The sequence below is a fragment of the Littorina saxatilis genome, linkage group LG11 (genome assembly GCF_037325665.1).
Source record: "Littorina saxatilis isolate snail1 linkage group LG11, US_GU_Lsax_2.0, whole genome shotgun sequence".
Lineage (NCBI taxonomy): Eukaryota > Metazoa > Mollusca > Gastropoda > Littorinimorpha > Littorinidae > Littorina > Littorina saxatilis.
This window is the reverse complement of record NC_090255.1, coordinates 38,774,176-38,786,825: the sequence shown is the minus strand read 5'-3', so window position 1 is coordinate 38,786,825 and position 12,650 is coordinate 38,774,176. Positions and strand designations below refer to the sequence as shown.

Here is a 12,650-nt window from a genome sequence, read left to right as displayed (position 1 = left end):
ACCGGGTGGGAGCCAGCCATGGTGTCTTGGACTGGTTGAAATTGAGATTCGTTGTGATTTCAACGAATCAAACCCCGCTGTTGGTTCTCTCACGTTTGGGTGGCACCCACTTTCGCTTCGTGCACCTCACGATGCATAGTACAAAGCACCCCGTTCTTACCTCCTCCGTTTTGTCTTTGTGAGGAATGATGTGACCGTCGATGTGGTCGCGCTGTTTGGGGAACTTGGTGTGCCTCGCCTTGAGCTCTTTGGGGTGCGGCGTGTCATGACGCACAAAGTGACTCTGCACATGCAACAGAGGTCAAGGTCAGGCAAGGTCATGCAAAGGGCGTGCAGCATCAGCAGGTCAAGGTCATTCCGAGAAACATGAGGAAAATTTGTTACAGATAAAAAAAAAAATTCTGGTCAGTTGTTTTCAAAGGGAAACTGATAGGCTTTTGTTTTTTCTTTGACTGGTCTCAACCAGAAATTAAAGTCAGTCAACTCTCAAGACTTTCGACGAAAGTTAACTCAAATAAAGTGCCAGTCTATCACCAGTAAAAAGGTAACCGTGAATGGTCGTAAGGGTGTTTCTGTCTGAATACTCATCATGCTTGCTTCAGTTACATACATTCTCAACTTTGAAATACAGAGAAACAGATAACTTAGCATACAGATGAAAAGCTTATGAAAAGAAGGAGCTTTTGCTTTAAAGCAGCATACAGCATACAGCATACATGTAGCAAAGATACAGAATAATGAAAAAGATTTCAGTCGATATATGTACATATTGATGGAAAAAGAGTTTGGTCAATCTACATAAGAAAAACAAACAACAAATAAAGAAACAGACTCAAAGAGAGTACAGACACCGAGAGTCTGCTTGTTCTCAGCATACTCATGCAACACCATCATTAAGTACAGAAGGATTGGAAAACGACACACAGAATTATCCACAGAATGAAAGGCACAGTCCTCCTTGTCAGACCAAATCAGCTTCAACATCTAAGATCTAAGAGCAGCCACTAGATTGCCAATTTTAAAGTCTTAGGTATGACCCGGCCGGAGTTCGAACCCACGACCTCCCGATCACGGGGCGGACGCCTTACCACTAGGCCAACCGTGCCGGTCCGTGAGCAGAACTGTTTTCACGGGAAGGACTGCGCCTTTAAGAGACACCAGTATATGAGCACGGAGCACTTCTAACAATATAACCTTCACAGGACTGTTCACAGGAAGGACTGCGCCTTTAAGAGACACCAGTATATGAGCACGGAGCACTTCTAACACTATAACCTTCACTGGACTGTTTTCACTGGAAGGACTGCGCCTTTAAGAGACACCAGTATATGGGCACGGAGCACTTCTAACAATATTACCTTCACAGGACTGTTTTCACGGGAAGGACTGCGCCTTTAAGAGACACCAGTATATGAGCACGGAGCACTTCTAACAATATAACCTTCACAGGACTGTTTTCACAGGAAGGACTGCGCCTTTAAGAGACACCAGTATATGAGCACGGAGCACTTCTAACAATATAACCTTCACAGGACTGTTCACATGAAGGACTGCGCCTTTAAGAGACACCAGTATATGAGCACGGAGCACTTCCAACAATTTAACCTTCACAGGACTGTTCACAGGAAGGACTCCGCCTTTAAGAGACACCAGTATATGGGCACGGAGCACTTCTAACAATATAACCTTCACAGGACTGTTCACAGGAAGGATTCCGCCTTTAAGAGACACCAGTATATGAGCACGGAGCACTTCTAACAATATAACCTTCACAGGACTGTTCACAGGAAGGACTGCGCCTTTAAGAGACACCAGTATATGGGCACGGAGCACTTCTAACACTATAACCTTCACTGGACTGTTTTCACTGGAAGGACTGCGCCTTTAAGAGACACCAGTATATGAGCACGGAGCACTTCCAACAATTTAACCTTCACAGGACTGTTCACAGGAAGGACTGCGCCTTTAAGAGACACCAGTATATGGGCACGGAGCACTTCTAACAATATAACCTTCACAGGACTGTTCACAGGAAGGACTGCGCCTTTAAGAGACACCAGTACATGAGCACGGAGCACTTCTAACAATATAACCTTCACAGGACTGTTCACATGAAGGACTGCGCCTTTAAGAGACACCAGTATATGAGCACGGAGCACTTCTAACAATATAACCTTCACAGGACTGTTCACATGAAGGACTGCGCCTTTAAGAGACACCAGTATATGAGCACGTAGCACTTCTAACAATATAACCTTCACAGGACTGTTGACAAAGGAAAGAATAACAAAACATGCAAAAGTTTTGAGTAATGGACGATGTTCAGAAATAACTGTCGGGTTTATAATTATGGATTCGGAAAGAGTGAATACCCCTGCTTTTTCAGGGACAAATAAATTCAAACATGCTCCTGTCCACATGTTTCAGACAAACCCCTTTCTAGTGATTGGCCCCTCCAATGTTTGTCCCAGTAAAAGCAAGGGTATTCACTCTTTCACAACCCATAAAAATCTGACAGTTATTTTCGGAATTTGTCAAATCTCCAAGCACTGATAGGAAAGAAAGCACAGTATTTGTTCTATGTACGAGAAACTGTTGACAGAAAAAGACAGGGTTTCTTTTCTTGTAACATATTTGGGTGAGCTTTAACAGATTTACAGTTACACTGTGCACTTCACTCACATCTTCGTCGGAATCTTTCTCTGAGTCGAAGCCGTCAGGAAACTGTACGACGCTGTCTCGCGGTCGTTCTTTCTCACGCTCCTTGTCGGACCAGCTCTGTCGACTCTCCACCTCAGTGGCTATACTGCCCTTCAGCAAGTTCTCTGTAACACACACACACATACACATGGACATGATATGAATGACAAAACTTCTCTCTGTCGACTCTCCACCTCAGTGGCTATACTGCCCTTCAGCAAGTTCTCTGTAACACACACACATACACATGGACATGACATGAATGACAAAACTTCTCTCTGTCGACTCTCCACCTCAGTGGCTATACTGCCCTTCAGCAAGTTCTTTGTAACACACACACATACACATGGACATGATATGAATGACAAAACTTCTCTCTGTCGACTCTCCACCTCAGTGGCTATACTGCCCTTCAGCAAGTTCTCTGTAACACACACAATGACACATGGACATGATATGAATGACAAAACTTCTCTCTGTCGACTCTCCACCTCAGTGGCTATACTGCCCTTCAGCAAGTTCTCTGTAACACACACACATACACATGGACATGATATGAATGACAAAACTTCTCTCTGTCGACTCTCCACCTCAGTGGCTATACTGCCCTTCAGCAAGTTCTCTGTAACACACACACATACACATGGACATGATATGAATGACAAAACTTCTCTCTGTCGACTCTCCACCTCAGTGGCTATACTGCCCTTCAGCAAGTTCTCTGTAACACACACACACAATGACACATACACATGGACATGACATCAATAACAAAAGTTCTCTCTGTCAACTCTCCACATCGGTGGCTATACTGCCCTTCTCTCTGTCGACTCTCCACCTCAGTGGCTATACTGCCCTTCAGCAAGTTCTCTGTAACACACACACATACACATGGACATGACATGAATGACAAAACTTCTCTGAAACACATTATCAATGACAAAACGTCTGCTCGTTGAAATCATATTTCCCGCCTGTGAAGTTTTCTTCTTGTACAAAATCTACTAAGGTATTGCAGAATAGGTCAACTGCTTATAGTTATACTGTAATGTCTTCTGGTTCTGAGGCATTTCAACTTCATCCCTTTTATTATTGACTTTATCTTGCAATCTTTTGAGTGCGTTTGTACACGCATCGGAGTATCCAGAATACAGAAATCTGTACACATTTCCTGTAAAAAACACCAACAGAGACTTTAAAAATTGGAGACAATTAGGTCCTAAAAAGGATGGAGTCTTAACAGGCATGGGAATTGAAAAAAGTAAAAAAAGGCTGAAAATTTGTAAGTAATGGCAGGGGGTTTCGGGGGCATGCCCCCCCGGAATTTGTTTTCTCCAAAGAACCCAAATGGTGCAATTTGGTGTCATCTAAGCTCCAAGTTTGCCATTAAATTCAGTTTTTAGAACCATTTTTGCCTCCCCCATTTATTTTTTCGGCGGACGCTTTGGCTTTTTGGGTGGAACAAAAAAAACATTCGGCGGAAATTTGCCTTTCGGCGGACAATTCCCATGCCTGCTTAAATTGGGAGTAAATTTACAGAGGTTATGAACAGTAAATCTGAAGAAGAAAAAACAGGGTCTTTAAAAGGGAGGGGGGTCTTAAATTGGGGGTCCAAAGAGGGGGGTTCCACTGTATTAACATACCCATGCTCTCGGTATGGAAGCCTTGTTGCGGCAAAAGGAAGCAAGTGAGGACTTTCTGCCCGGTCCTCTCATCGTAGTCTGTCTGGAACTTGAGCAGGGGCTGAGCCTGGTTCTCTGACAACCACAGCGCTTTCAGGTCAAGGTTGGCCACCGTCATTGGGAGGTACTCCAGCCTGTAATGTCAAACACAGCACAGTGTGATAAAACAGTGTGATAACAATAATAATAAAAATAGCTATTATTAATCGCCCCTTCTCGCCAAAGCTCACAGCGATGTACAATAGCAAAACGAACACACACACGCACACACAATAAAATGCAATTAATACAGTAAAATGAAACAACTGCATGGGTGCAACCTGGAAAATTCCAAAAACCGGCAAAAGTTGGGGTCCAGCTTTTTTAGTATTTAAAATGCCAAAAAAACCCTCTCCTGGAACAAAAACATCGGCAGCCGATGAAACCAAAAACCGGCTGCCGGCGTGTAGCCGGCAGAGTTGCACCCATGCAACTACTCCAGAGCTCAACAAATAACAACAAGAAGAGCAAACGCTCGATCGAGTCACTTTCGCAGTTCTGAATATTATATGAGGCATCAGATGGACAGGAAGAAATTGCTATTCACAACACAATGAGTCACGTTCACATAAAATTTGAGCCCGGTCACTTTTATAGTTTCCGAGAAAAGCCCAACGTTAAGTTGTGTGTTGCCGAACAGAAAAGGCTAGTTATCTCCCTTGTTTTTCTGATAACGTTCGTAAAAGGCTACAGATGTAAATACTTTGATGTAAAGAATAATCCTACAAAGTTTCAATCACATCCGATGAACTTTGTCAAAGATATAAAATGTCTAATTTTTCCTTTGACGCTGACCTGTGACCTTGAAAAAGGTCAAAGGTCAACGAAACCATCGTTAAAGTGTAGAGGTCATTGGAGGTCACGACTAAACAAAATATGAGCCCTATCGCTTTGATAGTTTCCGAGAAAAGTCCAACGTTAAGGTGGTGTCTACGGACGGCCGGCCGGACGGCCGGCCGGACAGACTAACACTGACCGATTACATAGAGTCACTTTTTCTCAAGTGACTCAAAAATTAAACAATGCCAAAACAAACTCCAAAACACTAGCTCACAACACTGTAAAAAATAATCCAGCTAATTCTTGTCAAAAATAAACAAAACATGTTCAACACAACACAGTGTGTTACTTGCACACAACATTACAAAAATTAATCTTGGCCACCGTCATTGCCTGCAGGTTTGTTTGTTTGTTTGCTTAACGCCCAGCCGACCACGAAGGGCCATATCAGGGCGGTGCTGCTTTGACATATAACGTGCGCCACACACAAGACAGAAGTCGCAGCACAGGCTTCATGTCTCACCCAGTCACATTTCTTCTTCTTCTTCGTCGTTCGCTCAGACACCCAGTCACATTATTCTGACACGGGACCAACCAGTCCTAGCACTAAGCCCATAATGCCAGACGCCAGGCGGAGCAGCCACTAGATTGCCAATGTTAAAGTCTTAGGTATGGGTTCGAACCCACGACCTCCCGATCACGGAGCGGACACCTTACCACTAGGCCAACCGTGCCGGTCTTGCCTGCAGGTACTCCAAGCTACACATGTCAAACACAACACAAGGCTTTTTGTATGTGCCCTAGGAGAGGGCTGTTCTAATCCCATACACGGCGGAGGGGAAGCTCTATGGCAGTCTGGACGACCTACAGCGCACGGCAACATTTGCGCGGAGAACCAGCGTTTCCATCTGATTGATCGACAAGAAGAAGAATCCCATACACAAGCCCGGCCAGATCTGAGTTGGTGAACCGAACTGTTTTCACGCGAAAGAGTGTTCCTTTAATTAAGAAATTATATAGACCTACCGGTTGCCTGAGACATCCAGCACCTGTAGACGGTTGAGCACACCCAGCTCCTGTGGCAGACGCAGCAGTCGGTTGTCACGCATGGACAGTACGCCTAGTTTGCTGCACTTGCCGATCTGCACAACACAATACACTGTGTCAAACACATCGCATGCAATGGCATTGCGCCTAACACATCATACACAAGAGAGAGAGAGGGATATGGAGAGAAAGGGAGTGAAACTGAAAGAGAGGGAGGGAGGGAGAAAAAGAGAGAGAGAGAGGGAGAGCGAGAGAGCAAGAAAGAGAAAAAGAGGGAGAGCGAGAAAGAGAGAGAGAGAGAGAGAGAGAGAGAGAGAGAAAGAGAGAGAGAGAGAGAGAGAGAGAGACTCAGACTCAGACTCAGAACTTTATTACAAAAGGATAAAGGTTTTAGGCAAAGCCTATTCTTCCAACCTGTCCTTTATTCGACACATAAAGACAGACGCACATTACAAATATAAATTCAATCATATAAAATACAGAAATACATTGTACAGAATGCAACACAATGTGCATTTAAGAAATTACATAAGGAGAACTCAAAAAATTACAAAATTACATTGACATAGTTATACCTTTCATTTGGGAATAAGTTGCTCCGATCAGCTACACATCCGTTAACATTAGTACAAAATGTTTAACAAAATAACAATCGAACAAGACATTTCATTCACGAATGATGTGTGAACGTGACTGTCTCTTAAACATTTTCACTGAAGTTGCATTTCTTATCTGTTGGGGTAAGGAGTTCCAGAGAAACGCTCCCGAGAAGGCTAAACTCGATTTGTAGAGGTCTATGCGAGGTATGGGAGGGATGATTTTTTGGGACCCATATCTTTTTGTGGCATGTTTGAAATGTGATTGCAAATATTTAGGACAGTCGTCATTTAGAATTTTATACATGAACACAGCCTTGTTTAACGTCAACTGATCTTTCAAGGGGAGGAAATTCAAGAGCTTTAGTTTATCATCCGTGGACCTATTCAAATCATGCAGAATAAGTTTTGCAGAGAGGGAGAGCGAGAAAGAGAAAGAGAGAGAAAGACAAAGAAATGCAGGGGTGGGGTCATCTAGAGCACAAAAGGAGATAAGAACTAAAAAGAAATTCCTGAGCAAAATCCAGGATAAAAATTTTTTAAAAAAAGAATACAGATGAGGTCGGCAAAACACTCCATGACCATGTCAAATGAAAGCAGGCAGGACAGCACAAAAGGGGAAACCAACGCTGGATGAATTTCGACAGAAATAACAAGAAAACTCCCATACCTCCACAGGGATCTCGGTCAGTCTGTTTCTGTCAACGTTCAGGTTGTGGAGATTCTTCAACTTGCCAATGGTTGTTGGAAGTTCCTGATACACAATAAAACATAATTTTATAAAATATCACTGGAAGCATCAAGGAAGTCGTAATACATGAGAATCATAACCAAATGAGAAAGAGGGCCAAAGATCGAAGAACCAAAGGAGCATTAGTGCTCTAATCATAGACGCAGACCTGGGAACCCCTGTTTTGCGCTTGGAGCATTCTCAAAGAAACTTGGCATATTTCCGAAAAATGAGTGAACTCCACACAGCATTCGAACATCCAAAATACTGGATCGGCTTCGGGATGCGCTTGTGAAGTAAAGTAGTCCAGGAATTTTTGCGACCGTATTTTTTTCTGCCGACCGCACAGATCAGATTTTTAGACAATTAAGGGTACAAAATACGGGGAGATTGTATGGGTTCCCAGGTCTGTATGTGTAACAAGAGTAAGTGAGAGTTATGCAAAACCAATCTCCTTAGAGAATAGTAATGCATGATCTGTCAAAAGCCCATACATCCAGGAAAAGCCCGCTTAAAGTGCTGTACAATCATTAAAAAACAAAAGTAGATACATACATATTTACAGTGCATTCAAACACACAGAGACACACGCACACAACTGAACTACCAGTCCCCCCCCTACCCCCCCCCCCGTATGCTCGTCAAAAAATATAATTATAAAATGTGAAGGTATACTTACTGACAACAGATTCTCTGTGAGTATCAATTCCTGCATACCTTCACAACTGAAAGACAAGAAACAACGAAAGTGTCAACGTCCTATAATAATCCACACTTTGATGACTGGAATGCCAGACAGGAGGGAGGGGGGGTGGGGTGAATGCATAAAACAAACACAACCAAATTTGTAAAACTGATTGACTGAACTTTGGTTTTTTTCCCCCCATAGTGATGACTCTTTTTTGGGCAGCAAGCCAAGATGTTTCTGATGAACGTTTGTGTATTCAATGAGTTTCTAATTGTGCTGTTGTTGCTGCTGCTTCCCCCCCCCCCCTAAAGTTCCTTAAAGTTTATTCTCCCTTAAGGCGAAGTGCGCCACTGAAATTTAGAGTGATGGGACTTACACAGCCATTTTGAGTTGTTAGCAGTTTTGCACCTTTCAATCTGTCTACTTTCATGACATGCATATGATTACACTATACAAATTCATCAAAGTCTCTAAAAAATATATTTCATTGCACCAACCGGCAAATTTTTCTGTCTTTTCATTCACACTTCCGATAAAAATTACGATTTTCAACCCTTGCGTTATCCGTTTTGAAATCGTATATGCCTTACCACTTCATAAGTATATAACATTAGCCTATGGTAGAAGTAAATGAAAATTTAGATTTTAGTGGCTCCCCTTGCCTTAATAACTTGTTTCTTATGCCGACATTCCACTATGTTTCTTTCTCACTATTATTAGGCCTAAAAAAAAAATAGGTGTGGTTACGGTAACCCGACCTACCCTATTTTTAGGGACCGATCCTATAACTTTTTATTACATTTGTCAAAACAAAACAAAAACAAACAAAAAAAAAACGAGTGCAAAAAACGCAATGAAAGCAAAAGCGCCGGAGTCGCACACTTATTTCCCTGTTAAGTAGGTTTAATTTGTACACATTAGAAAAAAAAGTTTAAAAAAAAAAAAAGTGATTGCCTACCTACCTACCCTATTTTTTTTGGCTATGTTACCGTAACCACACCTATTTTTTTTTTTGGCCTTATGTGGTTAGTCAATGAAATGGCATAGGAAAACTATGGTTGAAAAGCCGAACAGAGAGATGAGGGCATTGCTGTACCAATAGGTTTCATTCTTACCTGCCGATATGAGGTGTGAGGACCATCAGTCTGTTCATGTCCATCTTCACAATGCCCAGCTTCTTCAGGAACCCTGGCAACACACATACACCCACCATGATAAATGTTGTTTAACGCCCTCACGGTGAAACCATCAGGGGCATGTTCCTGGGTGTTACCCCGACTTTAGATGAGATACCTAGTTGTATGCTTGTTTAGGTGTAACCAGCCACCTGCACTGGAAGAATAGCTGAGGTCTTTTACATGGATGGATGGATGGATGGATAAGATTTACAGTCCAGTGAGGTTACCCTCATGGAAATTCGGGCTGCTTTCTCCCCGGGGAAAGCGAGCTGCCATACATACGGCGCTACCCAATTTTTTTTTCTCCTGCATGCGTGTATTCATGTTTCCTGAGACTTAATGCCGTGTGAGATGGAATTTTTTTTACTTTATTCCAAGTCCCACGGGTATTTGATGGACATTTTTATCTATGCCTATACAATTTTGCCAGGAAAGACCCTTTTGTCAATTGTGGGATCTTTAACGTGCACACCCCAATGTAGTGTACACGAAGGGACCTCGGTTTTTCGTCTCATCCGAAAGACTAGCACTTGAACCCACCACCTAGGTTAGGAAAGGGGGGAGAAAATTGCGGCCTGACCCAGGCCTGAACACGCAACCTCTCGCTTCCGAGCGCAAGTGCGTTACCACTCGGCCACCCAGTCCCTGTTTGTACATGCCACTGTGGTGACATGGGGCGGGACATGGATACCGTCTCTGAGTCTGCACATAAAGTTGACTCATGTCCGTCCCGGCCTGGATTCGAACCCACTGACCATAGGATCACAAGTCCAGTGCTCTACCACCTGAGCTACCCCGGCCCCCCCACATACACCCACACACCAGATTAAGAAGATAAGGGAAGGGAAGGCAAGGGAAGGTAAGGTAAGGTAAGGTAGGGTAAGGTAGGGTAAGGGAAGGGAAGGGAAGGGAAGGCAAGGCAAGGGAAGGCAAGGGAAGGGAAGGGAAGGTAAGGTAAGGTAAGGTAGGGTAAGGGAAGGGAAGGGAAGGGAAGGGAAGGGAAGGGAAGGAAAGGGAAGGTAATATATATCATAAGATTCATTTAGTTCGGTGAGGTTACCCTCATAGAAATTCAGGTTGCTTTTTTCCCTGAGGAGCTTGGCATCCCAACTTTCTTCTTTTTCCTGCAAAGGCGTATTCATGTTTTCAAAGCCTTGAGACTTTTGCTGTGAACTTGGTATCTTTATGAGTTTATCGTGTGACTCCCTGTACTTAGGGGATGTTTGGACACTGAGGAAAGTCTGCATTAAGTTGACTCTGGGAAATACATCCCTCGTCAGATAAAGAAGGAAAGATACTGACCGATGCCATCAGGGAGAACCTCCAGCCTGTTCTGCGAGAGACACAGGTCGGTGAGCCCCACCATACCGTTGATCTCCTCAGGCAGCGTCTCCAGCTGGTTCTCTGACACGTCCAGTATGGACAGCTTGCGCAGGTTGCCGATCTCCTGTAGCAACAATTTCAATGTCAGGGTCAGAAAATGTCAACGGTCATTAAGACTATCATCCTTACTGTCATCCTCATCATCATTCTGTTACAGCGTCTGTATCAGGTCAACTATCGCTGTTTTCAGCAAGACTCTATTATCCTTACTGCTATCAATATCATCATCATCATCATCATCATCATCATCATCACCATCATCCTGTAACAACAATTTCAATGTCATGGTCAAAAAATGTCAAAGGTCACAATTGTCATCAATGTCTGTATCAGAACAACTATCAGTGTTTTTATAGAGACTCTGTCATCCTTAAAGACTAGATCATCCCTATCATCATCATCAATATCTAATTATAATTTATACCCACATTTACAAACATTTCAACAGAAATACAGTGGAACCCCCCCAGGGTTCCACACAACCCCAAAAGTCAAGGGTTTTCATACCCCTTCCAGATTTTTCACAGGGTATGACTGACAATCGGTGTATCCATGAAATGTCATTTTTGTCCCATATGATTGCCTGTCTGGTAGTTATCACCTTTGCCATTTTGACGTTGTGACAATACATGTATATCATAGTGTATCTATGCATTCAAGTCTTTTTTTCTTTCTTTTTTACTTCAATGGATACCTCTTTTTCTATTATTTCTATTTTTGTGTAATTTTCTTTGGATTGTAAAATTAAAATGATGAACTGTCTGAATTGATGAATGTTTCTTTGAAAGTTTACTCATTGTTTGTTTGTTTATTTGTTGCTTAACGTCCAGCCGACTACGCAGAGCCATATCAGGACGAGGAAGGGGGGGATGAAGGGGGCCACTTGTCAAGCGATTCCTGTTTACAAATGCACTAACCCATTACTTGTGTCCCAGCAGGCTTTAGTAAAACTAAATTAATACCTACTGGAAGATTACCAGTTTCCAGTATGTTAAAATAGGCTTAACCTATCTACTGCTGGACTTACATCAGAACACTAACAGATTAAACTATACATGAATCGCGAGACAAGCGGCAAGAGAAGAGATTTTTGGAAAAAATACAGGTGAATGAGCAAGAAGGCAGAAAAAAGAAAAGAATTCATGAAGAAAAAGAGAGCATGACAGGAAAGAGGAACCAAAAATCTACCTAACAGCAAACTAGAAAGCTCCTGCGGTTCCAAAAACAGGAGGGGCCTTTAATTTCATAACCGCAGTGCCCCACTGCGGGAGAAAGTTTACTCAGCTGTGCTTACATTCATTCAAGAACACAATCACAAAGACTGCAGCAAAAAGAGAAACAAAGAATTACAGAATGAAACCAACTGCATTAACTTCAAAAACCAGCATCATCATCATTATGACTTGTGATTAAATCTTATCAGTAAACAGCACAACTGACTAGAATAGACTGTCTTTGCACCTACTTCAATAAACCATCATCATCACCCTTTACAACAAGCAACAAGAATATCAAGACTGACTAGACTGTCCGAGATCCTCATGACCATCATCATCACCCTTTACAACAAGCAACAAGAATATCAAAACTGACTAGACTGTCTGAGATCCTCATGACCATCTCCATCACCTCTAGACCTGACGCCAAAGTCAAACTGTGAAAAACAAGGGCCAATGCAGTTACTCCATTTTTTTTCTCAGGCGACAGCACCGGACAGGCTAAAGCGAACAGTGCCATCGAGATGATCAGTTTAAAGATATCGCGCAGTTTGAGGACAAGGGAGGCAACCTCTGCTTCACGGCATGTTAGTGTCGACAGAGGAGTGGC

The 12,650-nt window shown here is 42.8% G+C and overlaps 1 protein-coding gene across 14 annotated transcripts in view; it reads right to left on the bottom strand.

The window, feature by feature from the left end:
- Positions 1–12,650, bottom strand: part of LOC138980426 (protein scribble homolog) — a 142,762-nt gene that overhangs the window by 111,860 nt on the left and 18,252 nt on the right. For all 14 annotated transcript variants that reach the window (XM_070353294.1, XM_070353303.1, XM_070353307.1 and 11 more), the window contains exons 7-14: positions 10,743–10,887; positions 9,378–9,450; positions 8,254–8,299; positions 7,515–7,598; positions 6,228–6,343; positions 4,344–4,516; positions 2,683–2,825; positions 161–283 (exon numbers count right to left, since the gene is read on the bottom strand). In XM_070353294.1, coding sequence (XP_070209395.1) covers positions 161–283; positions 2,683–2,825; positions 4,344–4,516; positions 6,228–6,343; positions 7,515–7,598; positions 8,254–8,299; positions 9,378–9,450; positions 10,743–10,887 — 903 coding nt within the window. The remainder of the gene's footprint in view (positions 1–160; positions 284–2,682; positions 2,826–4,343; positions 4,517–6,227; positions 6,344–7,514; positions 7,599–8,253; positions 8,300–9,377; positions 9,451–10,742; positions 10,888–12,650) is intronic.